General features: G+C 34.6%; 2 protein-coding genes across 7 annotated transcripts in view; one reads left to right on the top strand and one right to left on the bottom strand.

Annotated features, from left to right (window-relative positions):
* Positions 1-296: 296 nt before the first annotated feature.
* Positions 297-24716, bottom strand: part of LOC117783263 — a 29020-nt gene continuing 4600 nt past the window's right edge. The window contains exons 5-24 of one of the 6 annotated variants that reach the window (XM_034620564.1): positions 23222-23358; positions 22937-23110; positions 21165-22325; positions 19707-19791; positions 18825-19635; positions 18578-18764; positions 17827-17938; positions 17585-17737; positions 17467-17517; positions 11899-12211; positions 11699-11830; positions 10047-10480; positions 9385-9976; positions 8943-9120; positions 8688-8881; positions 2851-4450; positions 2286-2540; positions 2101-2211; positions 1076-1426; positions 297-1005 (exon numbers count right to left, since the gene is read on the bottom strand). In XM_034620564.1, coding sequence (XP_034476455.1) covers positions 1076-1426; positions 2101-2211; positions 2286-2540; positions 2851-4450; positions 8688-8881; positions 8943-9120; positions 9385-9976; positions 10047-10480; positions 11699-11830; positions 11899-12211; positions 17467-17517; positions 17585-17737; positions 17827-17938; positions 18578-18764; positions 18825-19635; positions 19707-19791; positions 21165-22325; positions 22937-23110; positions 23222-23358 — 7031 coding nt within the window. In that variant the 3' untranslated portion in view covers positions 297-1005. Of the gene's footprint in view, positions 1006-1070; positions 1427-2100; positions 2212-2285; positions 2541-2850; positions 4451-8687; positions 8882-8942; positions 9121-9384; positions 9977-10046; positions 10481-11698; positions 11831-11898; positions 12212-12349; positions 13213-15366; positions 15747-17466; positions 17518-17584; positions 17738-17826; positions 17939-18577; positions 18765-18824; positions 19636-19706; positions 19792-21164; positions 22326-22936; positions 23111-23221; positions 23359-24716 lie in introns of those variants that run through there. The other 5 variants (XM_034620566.1, XM_034620568.1, XM_034620565.1 and 2 more) reach the window with 5 other exon arrangements.
* On the top strand, positions 23497-24427 carry LOC117783268 (MICOS complex subunit MIC13 homolog QIL1). The gene has a single exon (XM_034620576.1). The coding sequence runs from the start codon at positions 23741-23743 to the stop codon at positions 24197-24199; it is 459 nt and encodes a 152-aa protein (XP_034476467.1). The 5' UTR covers positions 23497-23740; the 3' UTR covers positions 24200-24427.

Raw genomic sequence — 24716 nt, 5'->3', positions numbered from 1 at the left:
CAAATAGAAAACGGATTATATAGTTTTATAATTTCAGTACTCACTTTAAATACTTTGTATATTGTTTTATATAAAACATTTCGTTTCTCAAATACAAATTTATGAATGTAATATCCGAAAACAGTAAAATTTATATTGTTAGTTTGATGTTGTGTTCAAAACATATTTAAATAGCTTTGCTCAAGTGTGTACAACAAGTCTGATTATGAAGGCCAAACAGTTAATTTCATTTCTTTTAAGGCAAATTGACTACACACGTTTCGCTACCAAATGCGGTTGCATATGAATGTGTATTTATGTATATATAAGTACAAATTAGCTGAAACGTGTGCTAGCCAATTGTTCAATTTGCCATTTTCTAATTTTTTTTTTCTTCTTTCTTTTCTTTCTATATTTAAATACATTTTATAGATTTACTAAGCTTTAACTATGATAAAGCCTTAAAAAATACGATAGATAGATAATGCTTTGTTGTTCTTTAGTTAGTTTCACATAATACAGTGGGTGTATAAATGTATCAAACATTGTATATTTAACCATTAGTGTTGTTTGCTCTACATCAAAAGTATAGATATGATTTTGTATAAAAATAATTGATTTTTGTGTTTAGTTATAATTTTTATCAGGAAATTATCAACATTAACTTTTACAGATTTATTTAATGTCGCTATATGGAATATATTTATGTTTTGTAAGTATATTAAATCAAATCTTATTTTCACCCTCAGCTAACCACTTGGTAAAGCAAATGCAGCTTTAATAAGTAGGTTTAATTTTAAATAAGGCTATATATATTAACATAAACACTGCCAATTCAATTGGACAATGGCGCAGCGAAACAAACACAATTATATACTTAATAAAGATTTTTGTTTCCACATAGAGCATAGAACGTCAGAACCCTAGAAGATCTCGTCTCAAGAGGGAGTAGCTCTAGGTAACCACAGTAACATTAGTCCACACAATCATCTCCTCCAGAATGGATTATATTTAGAAGGCTTGTAACTGAAGAAAAAGAAAAACGTCATATAGCTATTTTGCTTATGAAGCAGAAATAAAGTGTTTTTCTAATTACTTAGTTTTTAACGCTTTTATTTTGTTCTTGCTCCCGTTCCGACTCCTTTTCCGTCTCCTGTTCAACTTTGTACCTCTTTACAGCAGCTATCAGTGCTTCTGGTAGCTTATAAGAGCCCGCGAGCAACTGCAGCTCTTGGTCAATATTATCTTTGCTGCCCATCGATTCTATAAAATCAGTTTTCATTTGTGCTGGAAGATCCGGCAATTCCACGTTGGTCTCGCTGATAGGAGCTGACATGGGTAAAGGCGTTGGAGTCGGCGTCAGAGATGTATTGGAAATGGCATCAATATCGTCTTCGAATTCTGCATCAGCCGCTTGCAGAATAGTCAGGATATCGGTTGGAGTTTCCTAAATAAAAGGGAATGCAAACAAATTTTTGTAAATATTGTAGTTATTATATATTCTGGCTTATCCCAAATCTCCTATTCCAATTACTGAATATTTGTTGACCATATGGGACGTCATTTCAATATGGCAACAGGAAGCACAATATGCAACATTAAATTTTTATGGAGTAATAAAAATTGTCTAGAAGACAACAGCAAAGACAAAAGACGTTTCAACCGGAAACATTTTATTATTTATCCTAAACGAATCGAATTTTGTAAATATCTAATTACAGTAGACGCTCCATAGGGGTATTTATTTTGTTTTTATTATCATTTAAAACTTAAGTCTTTTATTGCTTTAAAATGTGTATGTACTGGGCAATAACATTTTCAATAAACAATAATAACTTCTGTTTTTCTCAAGCTCGTGTTTAAAAAATAATGAAGGTAAAATTCTTGCAATTATTTATTTTTGCAGTATAATGTCGAGAGTTTCATTTATCGAGCGTTCATTGTAGTTATTATTTGTGAACATTTTATAATTTGTTTACAACGAACAACACTTATACTTGTATGTAATCGTTTCCCAATAATAGTTTGTATGAATATACAAATGCGTGTTGTTTATACTTATTTCTTGCTGTACATTTGTTTACAATAATTAATTAGCAAATGGGGGCGGGATTAAATTACCTTAAGTGCATCAACTCGCTGACGTTCATGCATTGCACTCAAAAGCTCACGTAGGTGTTGATTCTCTTTGCGCAAACGCTCTCGTTCCACATCGCGCTCATTAATTTTGGGCTGTAGTTATAAATAAGAGATTTTAATTAGATAATTTAAGTGTACTTAAAGAGTAGGTAGCTCATTCAACTCACCAAAAGTAGCGAAATTTGCTCATTGAGGACATTTACAATGCCGCTAAGAGCATGACAAGGTACGCTTGGCTCTAGAGAGCTGGCATGCTGAATTCGATTGAGTCCACATAGAGTTCCGCCTGTTCCCACAGCAGTAGATGATGAACTAACCACTTTTTCCTTGACAACACCAACACTTGTTAATGGCAGCAATGCTGCAGTCTGTGTGGAGTTGTCAATCATGGACAGTGTAGTGTGGGCTTTGTTAAGTGCAGCCTGTTTTGAGTTAGATGAATAATAATGTTAATCAGCATTAAACTTAAAATATTGTAATTATTTAATATATTTTTGTTAACTTTGAATCAGTTCCAATCTTATTTTAAACATTTTTTTAAATGATCAATTTACAGAGGTCGCAAATATGGCTCGACTCTTTAAGATTGCCTGTCAAATAAGATGGTCATACAGAACAAAATGTGACATTTTATTTTGTTGTTTGTTTTCTGTTGTCACTGCTCAAGCAAGACACTTGCTTCCTATTTATTTTCTTTTACTATATTATTGTTTACTATCTATAAATACTTACCAAAGTGTCATACACATCATTGATTTCGATGTGATCACTTTTGTCACCACTTTCTGTTCCATTTTGATCTCCATCAACAGCTGCTTCAGCTGCCGATTCCAAAATCTTTGTTGATATTTTTGGCTCAGTTTCGGCTTCTGTTTCCTTTTCTTCTTGTGCCACCTTTGGAGGAGCTTCAAGAATGGGTTCGACCTCTGGTATCTTTGATTCTCCCTTTTGCAACTCATCGGCAGATTCTTCGGGAATGCTATCAACACTAATAGTGCTCTGTCGTTTGGTTGTCTCCGAACTGTTTGTGTTGTTGCTTTCGGCAGGTGGCACAACTGCAAATTTGAATGATGCAAGTGGTGCAGAGACATCTGGGGACTTTGTTGGTATTGCAGGCAAGCGCAGCTCATCAATCTCACAATATCCATCGTCATCCTCATGTATAGCGACCTCGATTTCCTCAATTTCAGCTGCCTTCTGCTTGGGTATCCGCTTCAACTGTGGCGTTCGGTGTTGACCCTGGGCTTGTTGTTTGTTCGGTGGTGGCAGCGGAGGTGGTGGAGATCTGGTCGCTGTAGTCCGGCGGGAGCGATCTTTATCATGACAATGATCGCACACTGCGGTGGATACGGCTGAGATTTCTCTTTCCGGCGACACATGCATGTAATCATTTAATATCTTTGTCAGTATCCGCACTTGATCATAAGCAGCCAATGCAATATCAGCGCTGTCTTTGGGTGCTTCTGGCATCATTGCAATATCGACAATCTCATTGAAATGCTCAACTGGCAAGCGAAAGATATCACATATAATTCTCTGTTTCTCTATCAAGCCATCACGAATTGAGGCGTCCAAGCGCCGCAATCTCTCACCCGGCGTCAGCACCGGCTCCGCTGTGTGAGCCGGACTAATGCTGATCTGAATTGCCGTGGGATCAACCAGCGGTGACTGCATTAACAATGTTCGTGTATTATTTGAGTTATTGGAACAAACGATGCTTGCACTGTCACGCTTCGACTGACCGCCAACTAGACTGTAAGTTGACGCACGCTCCTCATTTGAGTCACCGCCGACGCCGACGCCGCCGCCGCCGCCGCCGCCTCCGCCTCCGCTGTTGTTGTTGGCCTCCCGTGCCGATTGTGTGTGTCGCAACACAACGGGATTCATGTCCTGCCCAACATTTGGATAGTTATTGTTGGGCTCTCCGCAGCTGCGCGTCGACATTGTGCGACTAACTGATGCTCCAGCAGCATCATTTTGGCTAAGACGCCGCTTAGCCGTTATATTATAATAGCCAGAATTATCACTCTGTGTGCTCTCCCGTCGCAAGTTATTATTCAACTGCGTCGCACCGATTTCACAATTATTACTTGCAGTTGGCGCTGGCGTTACCACTGCAATTGGTAGCATCGGTGCCAATGGCGTTGTGGTAACAGTTGCCGTCACACTCGCCGGTTGAGTACGATCTGGTGTTGGATCCACCGACTCCTTGTTATGCGATTGCGGTAACGTGGCAATAATTGGATCATCGGCAACAGCATCTTGACTATTGGCGTTCTTAGATCGGGGCTTATACTGCTGTGCAGCAGCGTCAGAAATGTGTTTAAACCATCTGCAAAGAGATACAAGAAATTATCACATATATATCTCAAGAGTGGGCATTTTAATTGAGTTCTTAGAGTCGAAACTTAAACGTAATCGAAACTTTTTTACCAAAAAAAAGGTTTATTTAATAAAAAATCAGTAAAACTCATAAAGTTACCATAGCTTATCTCTGGAAAATAAGTAAAATTATGTGCAATTGTATTTTTTACACTTTTCATAAATGTGGATATTGTTTTCGGGAATTTAATGTCTACAAGTTGTATGATATACAAAATCATATTAGCGAAATGCAGATGTTTCTTAAATACTAAAAAACAAAAAGAAGAAAATTGTATACTTTTGTAAATAATACCACGTTTTCTATAAAATAAATTGAGAAACTGTATCATGTACATATTTCATAATAATTTCTTTTTTACATTTAATTTTTTTTCTACTAATTAAAAAAATAAGATACAAACAAAATTTTAAAAATTTCTTTTAGTTTGTAGGTTTTATACCCGTTAATTAAAAAAATTAGTTATATTGTGTTCGTTGGAATATATGTAACAGGAAGGAGGAGATATCTCCGACCCTATAAAGTATATATATTCTTGATCAGCATCAACAGCCGAGTCGATATAGCCATGTCCGTCTGTCCGTCCGTGTGAGCGCCTAGATCTCAGAGACTATAAAAGATAGAGATACCAAACTTTCACACGCAGATCCCAAAGCCGTTATAGCAGGTCAAGTTTGTTTTAAATTTTTGTTACGGCCCCTTCCACCTTCGCAAATCGCGAAAAACCGTAAGTCCGACTGTATGAACACAAGTATCTCAGAGACTATAAGAGGTAAAGTAACCAAATTTGGCATACAGATTTCTATAGACATCGCGCCGAGCAAGTTTATTTGAAATTTAAAACACGCTCCGAAAAACCACTACAAGCACAGTTTTTTAAGATTATACGTCTTTTATGATAATTACTGTTATATATTATTATTATCTGTTATTCTACTGAATCGAATCCTGATCGGAGAACAGCAGATTTGGCGAATTAATGTTTTCAAAGTAATACAAGTAATATCTTTAAGGTACTTTTATGCACATATATTGAAATAAGTAACGGGTATCCTATGGTCGGAATCTCAACTTGTTTTTTAATAAATAACTTATATACTTATTTTCGTGAGGTATATACTGCGGGTATTCATGCAAAATTTAGGAAGTTTACGTGACATTTTGTAAATACTCTAATTATGAAAATTATTACATGCTAATGACTACAACGCATTACTGAAATACAAAAAATTCAGCGGAAATAATGAGTAATACTCAAAAATACAATACATTGTTGTTGACGGATGTGCTGTATTTATATACATATAAGTAAAAATATTTGTTCGTAATTTTACTTGCAAAAAAAAACCGTTTTTATTCAGAAATTATGCTAAAAGATCTTAAAAACCAGGATCACGAACCCAATAACATATTTATAGTTATTAGTATGTAGAAGTATATCTTTCACCTGGATACCAAAGAAGAGCGGCGACTATTGGGCTTGGGAATGACATTTGGTTCACTACCTCCAAGATTAAAGATCTCATTAAAACTGCCCCGACGACGTTTATTCTTTGTTTTGCTTAGATCTTGTAGAGAACTCGGATTTTGTTTGTTCGATAGTAATGATAGTCCGCCATTACAGAGACTTTTACGGCGTAAGCCACTTAACGTGTCGTCCGGCGAAAGAAAACTCATCTCTACAACATGTTACAACAGACTAATAGAATAATAAATATAATACAATTGTTGAGATATTTTCAAGTCGTTTCATTGTCACAACCAAACTCCGTTTACTTCCCTATACATACACACATACATAACATACATTGCAAAATGTCAATTCGTTAAGATAATTGTTGTTGATGCTTTTGATGACAATCGGTTTGTTGCATGTAACTTAAGTCGCCTCATTGTGCAACTTTTTAACAGACTCCATTACAAAAGGTTTACTATATACAATATGTATATGAGTATAATTTATGTATTGTAAGACTATTGTATACATTCTGATAAAGGGCATATATCCAGCTGTTTGTATAATTGTAATACAATATATCTACACTGACAAAAATCAGGTGTTTGTTCTATTTAAAACACAAATTTTGGCGGTTTAGTAATTAAATTTGACATTTGTTGCTTCTAAAGTAATTAAACTAAAATGTCCTCTTTATGAGTATAATAAATAATAAAATTAGAAAATTGTTGCAACATTGTTGATGTAACACATATATGTATATATGTTATATACATGAAAACATCGTAAATTGACCAGCAAGGAAATGAATATGCCATTAAGCTTCATTTGGTTTAAGCATATATATAAATAATTGTCTATATGTACATATAGGTATGCTATAAGGTCAAGAAGTACATTATCCTATGCGGGGCTAAAAGAACTATTTCAAATTCTTTAACAAAAAAATAAATTTGTATGAAAGTACGAGTATGTATGTATGTATGTACAAGTATATTACTGAAAGACCCAACTACAAAATGAAAATATTTCCACTGAACACAACACGTTTTGAGTGGGGGGAAAACACGCACACGCGTTGAACACTATACGCAAACTGAGAAGCGCAAACAACGCGAACAACGAACAAAAGTTAGCAGAATCTCAACACAATATCACCCCATAGACCATTCATTATAGCCGATGCGCGACACGTTTGGAAAAGCTCTCGCTTCCTCCGACAGGCGGTCTGCGGTTGGCATCTACCACATATGCACATACATATACATATGCACATGTATGTGCATGTGCTTGATGACACCATGATACTTCGGCTTTTACGCGATTTTCCCTGAGGTCATATTTGAGAGAGTCACAGAGTGAGAGAGCGATAGAGCGCAACAGAGAGAGGCAGTGTACAAAGAAGAGAAGAAACAACAACAAACTCTATTGGTGACGAAGACTTTATACTCTTATAATTACCATGTATACAAACACACTCAAATCACTATTTTTTAAAGAGTCTAATTTATATATTCTTTCTCTTTTTAAATCAATCACTCATAGAATTATAGACAGTAAATTACAAAAAAAAGGGGCTTAAATTAATTCATTTTTCAATACCACCGAAATTGGCTAAGATAAAGCTTATACAGCTCATGCTCTTTTAAAAAAAAACGTAATCTTGCCTGCACAACTTTAACATACTCTCCTTACTTACTTACTCAATAAATAAATACAGGAAATACAAATTTTATTATACTAAAAAAAAAATTTTTACAAATATTAAATGTTTAAAATTAATTGTCAAAATCATGTTATGAATAACATGCTGCGCATTTTATGGGACTGCAGAGTATACAAATGTTACTATTATATTTGAAATAAAGGATTATACTAATTTGATTTATTTTACCGCTAGCAGGCATAACATTTTATCCGACGACTTTGGAATTTCTCATGTGGTTTTCTCCTAATTCGGCATTTTTAAATTAGCTTTCAATAAATTTGTTGTACAAGTTAATATGCCGACTTCAAGTAGTTTTGCCTTAAGCGGTTCAACTAAATGCGTAATTTTTATAGTATAGCCAAAAAAAAAGTGAATATGACGCTCAATGTTTTTTTTTTATCGAGCGGGAAACAGCTTGCAAATTACATAACAACCTTGTAATGTCAAAATAAATTATATTCTTTGAAGGCAAAACTAAGAAGATTGGAGATTCAATTTTCATTACTAACAATTCACAGCCTTTTGTGTATTTTTTTTATTTTTAATTATAGAAATAGATTTTAATAAGATATACGTGTAAGTTATAATCAAAATTAAAAGAACAAAATATGTAATAATAAAAGATATCTAAGAACTTTATTCAATATCCCTATAAGCTCTGTCGTGCCCCAAGTAATAATAAAAGGGTATTATGTTTGGCATATGTATAGTAAATGCATATAAAGGGCAAAATGATTCACATCTATAATACATACATATATTTCACTCGCGACCAAGTGCAGTCTTTTCAATATACATATATCCATGTATGAATATATTATAGGTATAAATACATCTTTGTTCAACAATAAATATACATAAAGTATACCATATATTTAAAACGAATGAATGAACTTTTGGAACTTTTACCCTTGCTATTGGCTATTGTCTACTTTTAGCCTTCTTATTCTTACAAAATACTGTCCTGCACATGCTTACATACACATATACTTTGAGTTAAAAAACAAGAGAAAACAACTTACGTTTTACACTCAGAGCTGCTGGTCGCTCGCAGCTCAAGCATTTGTGAGGTCTTTGTCTTGATTAGAAAGAACGAGTTCTTGTCTGCGGCTTCCTGACGTACTAAAGTCTCCGAATCGATGCTCATAATGGGACTAACTGGCTTATTGCTGACGGCAAGCGGCATATGAAGATTCTTTAGTAAATACTTATCGTCCTGTAACAAAAATTTGATATAATTTTTGCAAAAATTAAAAGAAACTCTTTATTTGATTTACCTGTTTTGTAAGCAAAACAATCATGTTTTCAAAGAGCAACCCATGAAGCTGTATACTGGGATTCTTTTTCATTGTCAAGTTGCCGTCATGCACTAAACGATGTTGTGTTAGATCAAGTTTTTTGAATTCTTCTTTATCATACGACGACTTGTCCAATTTGCGTTGAATATTTTGTAGTCTGTGAAAAAGAGTTGGAAATATGAAGAGTGTTTATCGAGTTAAATTTAGAATGTTATATTATTTTAATCAGGGGTGGGTATTCAAAGTGTGCAATCAAGCCACTACGTGCCTTCCGCTGATGTAAATATTTAATTCTTAATTCTTTTGTAATTTTTTTTTCTCAAATTAAAATATTGAAATCTTGAATAGTTATTTTTGTTAATTGCGTTAAAGAATTAAAAAAATTACTTCAATAAAAGTTATTTAATTTAGTGGAACTTACTTGTGAGCATCCTCGGCCGTTTTTACAGCTTTGTTAACCTCGACGAGAATTTTCTTCGAGGACTCGAGGGCGCGCTGTATGGCCTCTGCTTCAGTTGTGTTCTCAGGTAGCACTCGAAGAGTAACCTTGTACAAATTCTCAAACAACAGTGGATATTTGGTCAGTCGCTGTAATACCGTGGGCAATAAATCCTTAAGCTCTAATCGACGACAAGCCTTATGAGACTCAGATTTCCTAAGCAATTTCTGTAGCTGCTCATCCTTATGCCGCTTCTCTTTAAGACCCTCAAGTGCAATCTGCTGACGTGCACAAAACTGAGCAGCATGCTCACAAAGATTTTCACCATGTTGTCCATCAAACATTTCTGACAATAGATCTCCCATATATTGCACAACGTGGTTATGTTCGATTCGACGTTGTTTAAGCTTTTGCTCGAAGGCTCCATGAAGCTCACGCAATGATAAGAGTGCGGGTGGAAATAATAACAATAAATGATCTTGAGGGAGCAAGCCACTGTCATAAAGCGGTAAGAAAAACAGACGATCCAGCAATCTGAGAGTACGCACATGATTGCGTTCCGTTTGATAGATCTCTGTGAATGAAACAAAAAAAATCTGATCAGTTCTAGACTCAAATGCAGCTAGATCGCAAAAGAATCTTACCATTAATAATTTCCTGTCGTTTCTTTTCGGCATCGGTTAGAGCTGCAAGTATCTCAACCTTTACTACAGAACTCCAGTCGGTCTCATTCAAATCATCCTCATCATCGCTCTCAAAATTCCATTGACGCTGCAACGGCGGTTGTCCGGCATTCCAGAAGCTGGCATTACTTGCACTACTGCTACTCCCAACGCTGCCTTGGAACGAGTCCTGTTGACTGTGCAGATTTGCATTCTGTTGAATTATCAGATGCGGATGCTGGTGGAGATGTGATGTACTGGATATGGCGTGGGCCCCAATCGATGCTACCGAAATACCGCTAGCAACCTGTTCCATTGAGATGCTTGGACTATCAAAGCCATTTTCGGAAGAGAGACTAGAATTTGAACTTCCCGTATCATTGGAATTTGTAAGGCCCAGGTCTGGTTGATCATCGCTGTAAAATATGTTCGGTTTAATTGGCTTATTAGTTAAGTTAGGCAACAAACAATAAATTTATTTACGCCTGCGATTGATTGAATTGGCTGATTGGCAATCAATACACAGCTGGAAATTTCAAGTTTTTACTGCAACTTTTTTCTTAGTATTGAAAATGAATTTTCCACACCGTTTCGTATGTAAAATGTCAACTACAAATATTAAAAATAGGTTTTCAAGAGGCTTGTTGTATAAGCCCAATTTGGATTATTTGCTGGACAAGTTTATTAATGTAATCCATTATTAATTTATAATGTCTTTCGTGAAAACATATTTCATACGTATACTATAGATAACATCGTAATATTTGTAAAACAACAAATCCAAAAAGTGTCCTCACTTATCATAGCTATGTCCAAGTATTTCTTTGCAACTTTTACTACGCGTATAGCGAGCCTTGCTTTTCATTATGGAAAGTTTTTTCAAAATTCTTCAATTGTGTTGGGGGCACAGTTGCAGTACCGTTCTGGCCAAGTTTAGAGCGAATACTGCCACTTAATATATATTTTCCAGAGAGAGAGGTGCAGCCAGTCAATAAGTCTAACGCATTTATTGTTGATTTAAAGCCAAGGGACTGCCGGCGGAAAGATAATACCCCCACAACTACAATGACAACCGACAATTCAGTAAGTCACACAGTCTAGCAATGAGACGGAAATATACTCGTAATTCTGAAATGATAGTTATACGTTGTCCTACATTATGCCGTCAGTATCAAGTCCATGACCCACTACAGAAACGACACTAAGAGGTAAGCTAATTTAATTGATGTCATTGCAGGTGGTTCACTGTTCATAGTGCTTTTAATTTCTAAGCCAAAGGTTGTTACAACTCTCACAAATTTAAAGGTTGCCATCGTTTTAGAATAATATGATTTTTACAGTTCAATTTTATGATAAGGAACTTGAAAGTATTCGATTCCGAATATATTCTTGAAGAATGGAATTGAAGACAGTTTAAATAGAGAACAAAAAGATAAAGTTCAAATGAAAAACTGACTGCTTTTCAAAAATGTTTTTCTTGATTCTTAAGGAATGGAATTTTAAATAGAGGTAAATTCAATACAGAGTTAACTACAACTGCTCTAGTTTAAAGTTTTTTAATTTTAAAATACTTTTATTAGCAAGTTTTCGATGGCTCCTAATAAGTTTATTGATAAACTAAATATTTTACTTACGTATTTCGAGACGATAAACTCGGATCGGAGGTTTTGCGGCGACTATTGCGATTTCGCTTGTTCGACAAACGTTCCTTGTACGACTCCGATCGATTAACAGAAACTGGTGCACTTTTGTGTTGGGGATGAAAGCTGTAAAGAAGAAGTCGGAAGTAATTGTTAATCAGTTGAATAACATATTTGCTTAAAGTAAGACTTACCTGTCCCTCCGGACATTGCTCTCAACTGAATCTGGCGTATGCAAATCGCTGATCGCTGGCAAACCAATTGCACCTGTCAATGAATTAGTTAAAGTTCCAGATCCCGAACTTGTTGTAAGATCTGGGAAACCACCACTGGCTCCACTAGCACTATCCGAATTAGCGTTGTTTACGGCGGGAAATGAATTGTGCAAATCGCTGCTATTTAGCAGAGATGTATTACAGGATGCATTGCCGTTGGAGCGCAGGGATACGTTCACATCCGGCCTGCGATCCGAAGGCTGGCGAACAATTGAAGATGAGTGCACGCGATCTAAAAATAAAAGAATTATTTGAAATAAGTAAACCAATGGTAAATACATTTAGTTGGATTGTGTCAAGGACCAAGTACAAAACAACAAAGAATAAAAAGTGTATTGTGGAGTTATTAAGGAAATTTCCACCTGCTCACCACCACAATGCTGTTTATAGGTTTCAGCCTTGTCACCTGATCCACTATCTGTCAACGTGATCTTGTGTTTCTTCTTTATCTTGGCTGCAACTCGCGATGGGAATGATATTTTGGATGATTTTGGTAATTTTGGGCTCTCTAAACTCGATGGGTTATCAACAAAATCACCATCGTGACTAGCTTTTTTTACCAGTTTCACTCTTCTATCGGCCTTGACAGCATCTGAATCTTTTGGTAGATCTGCCAAAGCTTGTATCACTGGCGAATTTATAGACGCACTTTCCGTCATAGACTTTCGCCGGATAAAGGCAAAGTCATCTGTTCTAAGTAACTTTCTATTGCTTTTTATAAACTTGACAATCGTCTGTAGATTAATTGTGTGCTTGGGCGCATTCTCAATAAATGATGCTTTATCTTTGGACTTGTTTCTCGTCAATTGAATTATGGTGTCACAATCGTCCGAATCTTCATCTGATCCTACTTCGATTTTTTTCGTGTTACGGTTCCTTGGGGGGATTACTTTAAGACCCACAGACTTGGCATCGCAAACTTTATTCTTAGAGGAGCTCTTCTCAATCCGATTATGTTTATATTTGGGATCGGTAACCAAAACACGCGATTTACTTGCTGATCGTATTATTTTCTCTTTATTGCCCCGAGCATCGACATCGTCAGTAGAATCATCGCTATCATCATCACTATCTGCATTATTCTTATATGTCTTCATTTTGTGCAGTTCATATACTTGATACTTATTGTGATTAACTCTCTTAGTACGCCCTCAATCATTTATCATGTACTATTATCTGACATGTGACTGACGTTCAATTAACATTCGACTTCCCTTTACAAAATTCTTTGTTTTTAGTGAAAAAATCACGTTCTCTTTTTGTATTATTAAATAATATAAATGGTGATTTGGTTCGTTGCAATTATCTATAAATCCTAAAAATTTCAGAATGTTCGGATAACAAAAACAAAAATTATTAAGCTAATGACTGAAGCGTATAGGTTTGTACTTGTATGTATAGTATGTTTATCTGACTACTAAATATGTGAATTTTATGTATTTGAATACGTACGTATACATAGCAAATGTATTTGCACTTGTGTACGTACATTTCGATGGACAAATATAAAAATAGCTTTTGTGTAAAAATGCAAAAGTATTTAAAAATTTTACGTTCCTGTGTTTATTTCTTTTCGTGAAATGAGGTCGAAAATGCCTTTATAAACACATTTGGATTTCATCAATTCAATTTACGAGCGTTGATTAGTTAATAATAGAAATTAGATAGATATTTGTACTTTGGATTGATTTGTGGAATGTAATTGTGAGTAGTCGTGGCATGCAGACTTGGAGATGCTCTTTTAAGATAAGATAAAACAATATAATTTTTATCATAAATCAGAATTATGCATGTCAATTAAAATTGATAAGTTATACAGACGGAAATTTCATTATTTATGAATCTGAGTTGTTTCCTCTTTTATTGCCAATTATAATGACATGGCAAACATATTTATGTTAATACAATATTTAAGCTCCTTAATGAGTAAACAAAAGTGTAAACAAATATCTTTAAATATAACAATAATGTTTTCTTCTATTATTACGCTTCAGAAACACACACTCTAATTCTTTCAGTAGAACTGCATTTAGTCACACTTTTAAATACGTCTTATTGTCGTTTTTATTGACATTCATTTCGCTCACTATTTGCTTTCACACGCTTTTACTTAAACTGTTCTTAGTCACTAGAAAACAATTTTACAGCAATATTTTTAATGCATAGTATATGGATCGAGAATTTTGGCAAAGCAATTAAAACTGTAAAGGCAACCGACATTCAATGAATATCAGTTTATATTTCCATCGTCGATTGATCGCACATCATCAATAATATATTTGTCGCTGATAGAAAATTACACAATCGTTAAGAATAAATTTGTGTGCTTCATCGAGCGACCGAAAGCACAATACTAAAGCTAAAATGTAAACTCAAATAGAAAAGCTTTTTGTTGTGCCTACAGACAAACGATCTCAATCAAAAGAAGAAGGTAGAGCAAAAATAAAAAAAAAAATTGTAAAATATTGGTTTGTGACAAAGCTTTCGAACAAAATTGACGCAAGCTTCGAAAAGCTCGCACAAGTCGATAAACTGTAATTGCTATTTGCTGTTTATACCCTGTAACCAGAAAATGGGTAGATTGGATGAAACATTTTAAATAAAAATAATTGTATAATAATAGCTGGTAATTCCATGGCTCTATGGTTAGAGTTGCCGACCTGCCACAAATAGAACTAATTATTTTCGGATAACTGGGTTTAATTCCCACTCTGCCAAGCTAAAAGTGAACAGTCACACCGTGAATGCTATCATAAACGTGTTTTAAGTTCAATAAGAATAAATCGCAATGTAAAATCCCGTCAAATAAAAAAAAAAAAAGGAATTAATAACTGAACGAAAAGTTTAAGTATTCAAAATACATAATTGGCACAACTACGAAAATTCGTTAAAGAACTTGTTCCGGATGAACTTTGAAAATATTAATTAAGTAAATCGAATAAAGTTAAATGCCTTCTCCTTGCAACCTTGAACCCTGTATTTTATACCCAGGGATGGATTTTGTGAAAAAGGTGTCATTGTGTTGAAGCTGTCGCTGTCTGACAACATTGAACCCCTCGTTTTCTTAGAAATTTTCCGCTTACGTCATAAAAGTAAACCATGACTGTGAGTTCATTGTCAATCAGACAACAGGACAAATAATTTTATCTAATGTGCTCGAACAGACGCATGTGTATATACTAATAAAGGTGTATGCACTTTTAGGAGGGGTCCAATACATTTTGTATATTTTTAAAAATATAGTTTGTATTAATACTTTTAATTCATTTAATATTCATTTATTTGTTGAAATATACCTATAAATGTTTAAAGCCTTTTGCGTTTTTAACATCAAAAAATATAGCTCTACAACTAACAAATTAATCAATGAATTCGCTTATCACTCACCTTGACCTCCCCATGAAAATAGACGTTTAATGCTGGAATTGCGTCGCACCGCAGGCGCTACTAAAACGTGTTTGCTATCCATTTATTTAGCTTGACACGCGCAAGTAAATTTACGTTAACATTTTCTTATTTCACTCTTTTAATTTTGTTGAGCTCAACATAAGATTCAATCCAACATTTTATTGGCAGTTCAACTTTGTTAAATTGTTATTAATCACATTGTCTGATGCCCCTCGAATTGATAATATAGACCATATTAAACATAAAGCCTTATTGATCTCTTAAAGCGTATTAAAAATATTACACGAATAAAGACATATGTTTAAGTCTTAGCTGGTTACTTGAAGAGTTCTTAACAAACATTTTTGACATTTGAACTGAAATTTTTGCTATCTTTAGATATATTAAAGAAATTTCAGAATAATACACATACGTATACAGATGTTTGTAGATACATGGCCACAAGAGTAAACATATTGGAAATTTTTCTGAAGCACATACACATTGTACACACATTCGTAAGCACACACACACTTACATATGGTTTAAATGTTCATTACTGCAGTCTAAAACACGAAACATTTGATTTCAATTGCTTCTACGTTGCTGAAAATTACTGAAAACAATATAATTCTGAATCACAGACAAACCAAAAATGTGTTTTTATCTTTGCGTTTTTAAAATAAACAACAACAACAAAATAACATACTTATAAAATGGAATTAAATTTCTTTTATCTGGAAAGCTTGTTACCCTTATATATATATATATATGCGTATACTTAGATAGAAGGCTGTTGAACCAATATTGCTTAATCAATGATGAGAATAAATTCAATTGCTTCAAATAACAAAAATTTAAAGTGTTATACATTATTTGGGGAACGTAACACAGAATTTGAACATGAATTTACTTAGCATATTGAATAGTTTGACGAAGTTAAAAAGGGTAGAGATTAGTCGCGTACACACTTCGAACTTCCATAGGTCGAATTTGTTTATAACACGACCAAAAAAAATTGTATAGCATTTGCGATTAGAATTTAAACTATACATTTTCCAAATAAATTGTTGTATTTTTTGTTGTTTTGGCTACCATCTGCATTCAGTTCCGTTAGCGTTTCGTTTATAAACAGGCATACATATGGCACACAAGAGCGCGTATGTACATGAGTGTGTGTATGTTATCCATTTAAGATAAACAGAACTTGACTTTTGCTTTTATTATGTTTACCACAAATTCATTGTCAGTCTTAATTTATTAATACACATATGTAATTTTCATATACACTAACACACAGATATAAGAGTAAAAAATATTAATAATACTTTATTAATGGATCAATCAATCGAGTCAATCGGGCAGTTATTTTCTTTATTATTTGTTTAGTTGCACAACACCATTTTTATGAATGAAATACACATATACTTTGTAGTTAAGTGGAATATTACATATATTAATATTTGATTATTTCGAAATGAAATGCTGATAGAAACACGACCGCTCATAACAAGAACTAAAAACGGAATGAGCGAAGATTTCCGACACTCAGACATGAAAGCCACAAAAAATCGGAGATCGTCTAAGTTTAAACAAATTGGCCTTTCAGCGATCGCTGTTCATTTTCCGCTCGCTTTTCATTTAACTGATCATTTAAAATGTTCAATTGTATTTAATAACAATAAAGAGAGTGGGAGAGAGAGTTGAGTGTGTTCAACTAACCGATGCCCTTTATACAGTCACACACTGCTTATCTTTCTAGTTTCTTGTTAAACTTTATTGTTTATAATTCAATCAATAATCAATTTATAGTTTCAATAAAAAGCGCAGTAAAACATGTGTGTAATTTCAAGGTTATATCTTTAAAATTCGATTGCCTGGGGAATTGTGACTCGCATTTATTTATACATACTTTTTTTTGAAAACAAAGAATAACTTCTGCATCTAATTCACTTGTTCTCATCTCAATATACCCTTTCCAAAGACTGCTAATGGGTATAATAAATAAACAATTGAGATGCTCACTGTTTGAAGCTATTAAGCATATAAAATGCATTTATCATAGCTTATATAGAAGATACACAAAACGCCTGAACTTACCACTGCTTAAATCTGCATCCAAATCCTCATCCTGGCGAGCGCGCTTTTCATCTAAAATAAAAAGAAAAATAATTACGAAATGTTTAAGTAATTTTAAGTGTTTCTGTTGAGTACTCACTTGCTATAAAATCACTTGTTCGAGGCCTGATTTTATCCATGAATTTACTAATTTTATTATCGTTGTGCGGGTGTCGTTTTGCTTGGGGAAGTGGCCCGGGACAGGCTTCGTCTAAGACTTTCGAGCAAGGACGGTGAATGTTTAATTTACAGTCTAAAAATTTAAACATACAAAAAAAAATAGTAGAGAAAAATGCATCGATCATTGCAAGTTAATATATGTTTAAAAACATGTTTACTTACCTGTGCAATGATAACCTTGCGGGCTTACACCCCATATAATCGTTTGACAATGATTACAATGCGTCACTTCATAGTATTGACGTAATACTAACGGATGACCCCGTACCAACATCTAATCGAAATAAACATTAGAAAAACACTTATTACATTAAAGCAGCACAGAAGCGATGTATTTAAAGTATAATTAAAGTTCTTGTTATACGTTTCACATGTCAGTCGATATAAAACACCACAAGTGTTAAATAGTCAAGTCTTACAGCACCATTTTGATTGTTATTTGGAGTGGATTGGAAGGGATTTAAGGTAATAATATCTTTTAAATAATTAATATCATTTCTAAGAAAAAAATAAAGAGTGTAAGAGTTTTTTTTTTGCAGTTCTCCTAGAATTTTAAAGTCAAAAAATATTTTTAAATGGAACAAATTATAATTTTCTTAATTCAAAAATGTGTAGCTGTAAGACTATTGGTTTAACTTTAAAACTGTGTTTAAATGATTTAATGATGTATTCACTAGCTTTCAGAAAAATCTAATGCTTTGTTAAATGGAAATTGGCTTTCTCTCTAAAACAGCTCAGAAAAAAAGGGATTTAAAAAAAAATGTTGATTTTTGTCATATGGGATCCCATATGTATAAAAAAGTAGATAGCCATAAAAAAAGAGAGACTAGTTATCGTACTGATAGTGCATTTATTAGTGCATTACATCCTGTTATACTACTAATTTATTAAGTTAAAACTGTGAAAAACTAACCTTTCGATTTTTGCCCATAAGACGTGATTTGAAACTCTTTTCGCGACTCACAAAATGATGAACACGGTCCACAATGCTATTTGGATGAGAACGGGTTGTAAATATGCGATGAATCACCGTTGACAGTGCAGAGCATAAGGCTAGTCTCCGAGCATCTTCTTGTGGCAAATCCTTTTCAAAGTCGTCACTAAAAAAATAAAAATAAAAATTATTTAATGGTAAGAGTTTAACCAGGATTCGGACTTACATCAAGCCCTGCAGATTGGGCATCAAATATTTGTCAACGATCTGTTCCCGTTGCTTGTCACCTTTCGCTTCAGCTAACTTATCGTCGGTCGGTCCATAAATGGTCCCTAGACCGGCAGTGCGCTTCTGCTGGAATTCCCTAAGCTGCTCGCTGATCAGATCCTTGGCGCGTTTGCGACTGCGTAGGAAGACAGTACGCAATATTTCAACTTTGTCAAATTCAGATTGAAGAACGTTGTCCACCTCCCTGGCCAAAGATTCGTCTTGGCGATACCAGGACAACGGTGCACGAGGCACAAGAAAAGTTGAGTGTATTTCATAGGCCCATTTCCGCATATCCTTCGAAGTTCCCTCTTTGTACAACTCAGTAATTAGGTAAAATAAAAGTGGAGCTGGCTCCGAGTTCGATAGAACGTAGTTGAGAAAGACCGCTAGGAAAACAACATTTTCAGTTTCAAGCAGACGTGTTAAATTGTTGAATGGCCCATTTTCATCAATAAATGGTTCTTCCTGATCGGAGGAGTTCTCATCCTCCATGGAAATAATCTCTTTTTGGGTGTCTGTGGATTGAGCCGCCTGTATGCGACTGGAATGTAGAGGCTGTTGCGACGGTGACGTTGCACATGCCATTGGTGTAAAGTGATGTGATTCTATGAAGATTCCAGCTCCGCCAGCAGAATTCTCATTGGGATCTTCCGCTAAGGGCATCGGTGAGCTGGTTAAATAAGGCGGTGGTGGTGTACCCGGAGGCGTTATCTCACTATCCTTCTCCACAATCTCCCAAGAGCCAGATGTGGTTTTCACCAATCGATCTGCAAAACAAATAGTAAAATAATTGATAAATCTTTCGCTATATTTAAATCAAAATAATTTCAATACTTACCCGGATGCCTGGGATGCATGTTGTCTGGCGAAGAACCAACGCGTCGATGCTTCATTTGAGTCAGTTGTGGCGTTTGACCTAGAGCCTATAAAAAATTTAATTAGAGTTTTATGAAAACTAGTTTCTGAACAAAAACTATAAATTGATATGTACAGACAATAATACGTGAAATAGAATATTTATAAGTATAAAACGTGCAATGTTTATACATTCTAATATTGATAGTTGAATATAATATAGAAAATATGTAATTATTATCAGCTCATACTTATTTAATTGTGCCATTTTTACATGTGTATTCAAATACTTTGTATAAGGAAAGAGTAAAGAAGGAGTAAATTCTGTTAATGTGTCATTTATACACAAAAGTTGTTAGTTACTTGCTTGTAAATCCGCATGCTTATATTTATATATTGGAATATGTCGAGTAAATAACGATCATATAAGTGCAGATATCCCAATTCCCCGTAACGACATTAGATTAAAATGTGTCCCCCTTTTCTTATACAACATCGCTATCATAAAATGTGTAAACAAAAGTATAAGTACATACGGTATCTTTATATATTTTAAGTACCGAAGAATGAATACCCCTTGTAGATCTTTTACGACTTGTCACAATGAAACTAATAATGTCAATGTCTAGTTAAGGTTCCAGTTAACTAACTGAAAGGCGATATTTTGATTATAATTGATTATTGGCAACAAATAAAACTTTTCACTATTTACATTTTATTTGTAAATTTAGTTCATTTGAAATCCTATTTTTAAATGTTAAATAAATTTTCCTTTGCAGCTTTTTGTTGACGTTAAATAAATAAACATTTTTAATATTTATATTGATAGAATTGGCGTGAAATTTCGACTGGAATAAGCAAAACTATCCATCATTTCAAATAAATTTTAAATAAATTTGCTATTTTTAGCCATAAATACACATAAGATATGTGTAGCTATTTTAATATCGATATAAAATCGTAAATTTAAACAAACTACTGCGACAGGCTGACTGACAAACCAATATGTCAAGATCAAAATATTTTTGTGAATCAAGATTATTTGCATAAGCTTATTGCTCATTTCCTGGATACGAGGAAAACGTATACCAATCGCAGAAGTAATAATTCATATGTTACCCATTAATTGGCTTTTATAATCTGTACACAATTAACTGGAAATACAAATATTTGAAATAAAGATTAAGCGGAGAGTAGATATAAAACTCGATTTCTACTTAGAAAATATAGGAACTATTGATGATAATTAAAGCAATTTAAACAATTATATCAAGTGAGGGGAGGAAAAGCAAAATGTAAACAGAGTAAAGAGTGCTAAAGAGTGGACAGATGTATGATTGTAGGGTAAGCAATGAATGTTAGTCTATAAATTATGGTAATTCAATTTATTTTTTTAGTAAAGATTATGGAAACAAAAAGTGAGAGAACTTTGATTACTTACTGCAGTACCGCCGTGTTGTTGTTGTTGTTGATGTTGCTGCTGTTGTTGTTGCTGTTGTTGATGCTGCTGCAACTGCTTAACAATGTTTGGTCGCTGCGATAGTGGAAATGCAGCCTTCATATTGTCACTCTGAACAGCGGTACAGGTGGAGACAAGTGGATAATTGTAAACAGTACCTAACGAATTTGGTTGTGCACGTCCGCTGCTTAAATTCTGGCAGCTACCCCGATTCATTTCCTCGGACAACATGCCCGGCTGACGTGGTGGCAATGGTGGTGGAACACAGTCACCATCGTTATTGCCACTATTCCCAGCCATATCAACAGTTGTTGTGCCAACGATTCCACATGCCGTTTCCATTTGTAAAAACATTTGTGTTGTCATTTTTGGATCAGATAGAGCTTTTGTCTTCACTTTCGATCGCTTTGTTTTGGCATTACCATTATTATTGACGGTATTGGCAGCAGGACTATCATTAGAAGCCATCTTTGACTGCGGCGAGTTTCGTTGCGGACTGCCAGCTCGATCCAAGTCAGAAATGGGAGCAAATAGATGCATATTGCTAGCATTACCAAAATCCAAGGTTAACTTAGGATTCCTTTGTGGCAACGGCGGTGGTATATCCTCTTCGATGAGACTCTTTGATATTGAAAACTTATTCTTACTCTTTGATCCCGATTGATTGGTTTTCAATGTCTCCTTTAAGCGCTGCTGTTGTTGTTGATACACAAATTGCTGTTGCGAACTGCGCTGAGCATTTTGAAGTAAACTTGGCGTATGATGCAGTGACTGTGACATTGCATTGAAAGCATCCGGAGTTCGTTGATGTGGTGGCAACAAGTCCGTTGTATTGTTTAATGGCGATGTTACGAAATCTTTATCAATCTTATTCTTTCGCGTTCCCAGCGAAAGTGACGAAAGTGAACGTGGCAATAGCGATAGGAATGCAGGTGATGAATGTTGTGTTTGGTGTGACTGTGGTGTGCTAGCCTGGTGCTGGTGGTGATGATGATTATTGTTGTTGTTCGTGTTGTTGTTGTTGTGAAGATGATGATGATGAGGTTTAAAAGAGGACGCAGACAAATTTAGAATTTGATTGCGCATTAGTAATTCGGTATTTTTGTCGCTTGCAGCTGCTTGATATTTAATTGTTGGTGTATCCTAAATGCAATTGCAATTCATTCAAGTTAGCTTTTAACAAATTTGTATAGAATTGAGAGTAGTTCGTAAGCATATACTTACATATGTATATACACTTTTGTACGGCATATATCAATCAATATATGTATATATATAAATATATTTGTCGAAGTAGACCCGCATATGGGTCAAAGACCTACTTGAACAATCTGTCGCTGTCTCTGTCTTCTGTTTAGTAATATTAGTTATTTTTAATTTGGTTAAATTTGTTTTTAATGTTTGCAAAATTATTATAAGCCAAAATTTGTTTAACTCAACTGAATCTCAAACTGCGTTATTCTGCCGGCACAAAAAAATAGGTAAATGAGGGAGAAACCTAGCATGTGTTCTTGTAAGAACGGCCTCAACTAAATGAAAAGCAGGTAAACACATAAACAATGTATGTTTTAAATATAGTTGTGCAAATATTTCATACGAAATATGATAAAAATAAATGTAGACATGCGAAGATCGACATCGAACATTATACATATATATTTAATATGTATATAAATAAGTATGTACAGTGATACGAACGGATACAAGACGAAGGACAAACAGATTGTCTTGATATTAAACTCAACGTAGCTCACCTCAGCCCCAACCTGACGCAATTGTTCCCGCAACTTCCGAATGTTTGCCTCCGATAGTTTATAGCTGGGATTTTCGGTGTCGCCTTTAAGACGTTCGAGATTCAACTTCTCCTGTTCCAACATCTTTTGTAGAGTTTGGATCTTGTATGTCTCCATTTCCCGACGTTTAATGCTCTGCAATTGCATATATAGTTTATTTATATCGAGTTATTTATTTATTTAAATGAATTATTCCAAATGTAAAAAAGATCTGAATTAAGAAATTATAATAAAAATTGTACTTACATCGACGGGCTGTGGACCAGTAATTGAAGCGGTGCGATCGCGACCAGAGAGTATTGGAGTTGTTGGCACAATGCCCACAGAGGTTGGCCGTGTCATCTTATGACTTCGTTTTATAGACAGCTCAACAATTGTGGAAGCTGTTCAGAATATGTCAAAATATATGTGATTAAGCTTTATACAAATTGTCAAAATTTAAAAATATTATTAAAAAAATGGCTTTAATAACGTTGCTTAAATTTGCAGTGGCCTCAGGTGCATTGTATCTTTCGAAAGAGCTGGGCATATGGGATTATCAAGACAACGAGCAAATCAATAATAACAATCTAAATATTGAGATAAAACGCATCTTTTTCGATAAGGAGGATAAAAAGAAGCCACCTTGTGATTGTGAACCAAATTGGAGCAGCGAATTAAAAACAGCTTTAAGTGGCACTCTGAAAACTATTCAAAAGATACCCGGGCATTGGCGAAAGTTTGGCCAGATTTTGCAAGACAATTTCAAAAGTTTATTTAAAAGTGATGATGATTAGTAGGCGATATAGAAAGAAATTTCATCAAAAAATTTATTTAGTACATAGATTAAATTTGAAAAAATTTATTCCTTTTTTTTGTAAACTCGTAACATTATTGGCAATCGGCCCAATGGCCATTTGGATGTTCACAAAAATAGCTATTGTAGCTGGAACAGTTTGGGTGACAAGGGAATTCGGTGTTTGGGATAGTCCCGATAGGACGGCACTAATCTATGAGGATATCAAATGTGAAATGAAGCCCTACACAAAAAGTCTAATGCAAAGATACTGCAAAGTCAATAAGGAGTCAGCGAAGCCATGGCGCGAGTCCTGGATCGATGCTTGGAATGATAGCATCAAAACTGCGTTTATTGTTCTCAGCCGAATGCCACAATACTGTACTCGCTTCTCGGAGGATCTACAAAATAGTATCAATCACTTTATCAATGGCAGTCCAGTCAAGTAGGCATACAATCCAAGCAAAACAATTTCATAACCCAATTCCGAGTCTGTCAAAAATGTATTAAATTCTAAATTCAATTTAATAAAAAAAATTCAGATTTAAGTGTACGAGTATTGTTATCGTTATGGCTTATAAATTTCTTGCACGTCTAGGTCTACTCACTGGGGCTATTGTTGGTACTGCGCACATGGGCATTTGGTCTGAACCAGAGAATACATCCCAGAGTTTAAAGAAAACGAAAGAAATTGAAACTAAGAAAGAGTGTAAAAATAAAAAAGAGTTGGACCTACACGAAGTGTGTTCTATAGCGCAAAACGACTATAAAAATGCTATTAAACGAGGCTTTTACTTTTCACATCGTCTGCACGACTGGAAGAAAGGATTTCTAATGCATACGACAAATATCATAAATAAAAGCACGTTTGAAGACAGTCTCAGGGATATACAACGCTCAAAGGACACACAAAGGGCTTCCATTCGCAATTCCCGCTACGTGGAATTGGCCATGATAAATAGCTCG

This window comes from Drosophila innubila (assembly GCF_004354385.1).
Source record: "Drosophila innubila isolate TH190305 chromosome 2R unlocalized genomic scaffold, UK_Dinn_1.0 1_C_2R, whole genome shotgun sequence".
Classification (NCBI taxonomy): domain Eukaryota; kingdom Metazoa; phylum Arthropoda; class Insecta; order Diptera; family Drosophilidae; genus Drosophila; species Drosophila innubila.
The sequence above is the reverse complement of the archived record's forward strand: the minus strand, read 5'-3'. Positions and strand labels throughout refer to the sequence as shown.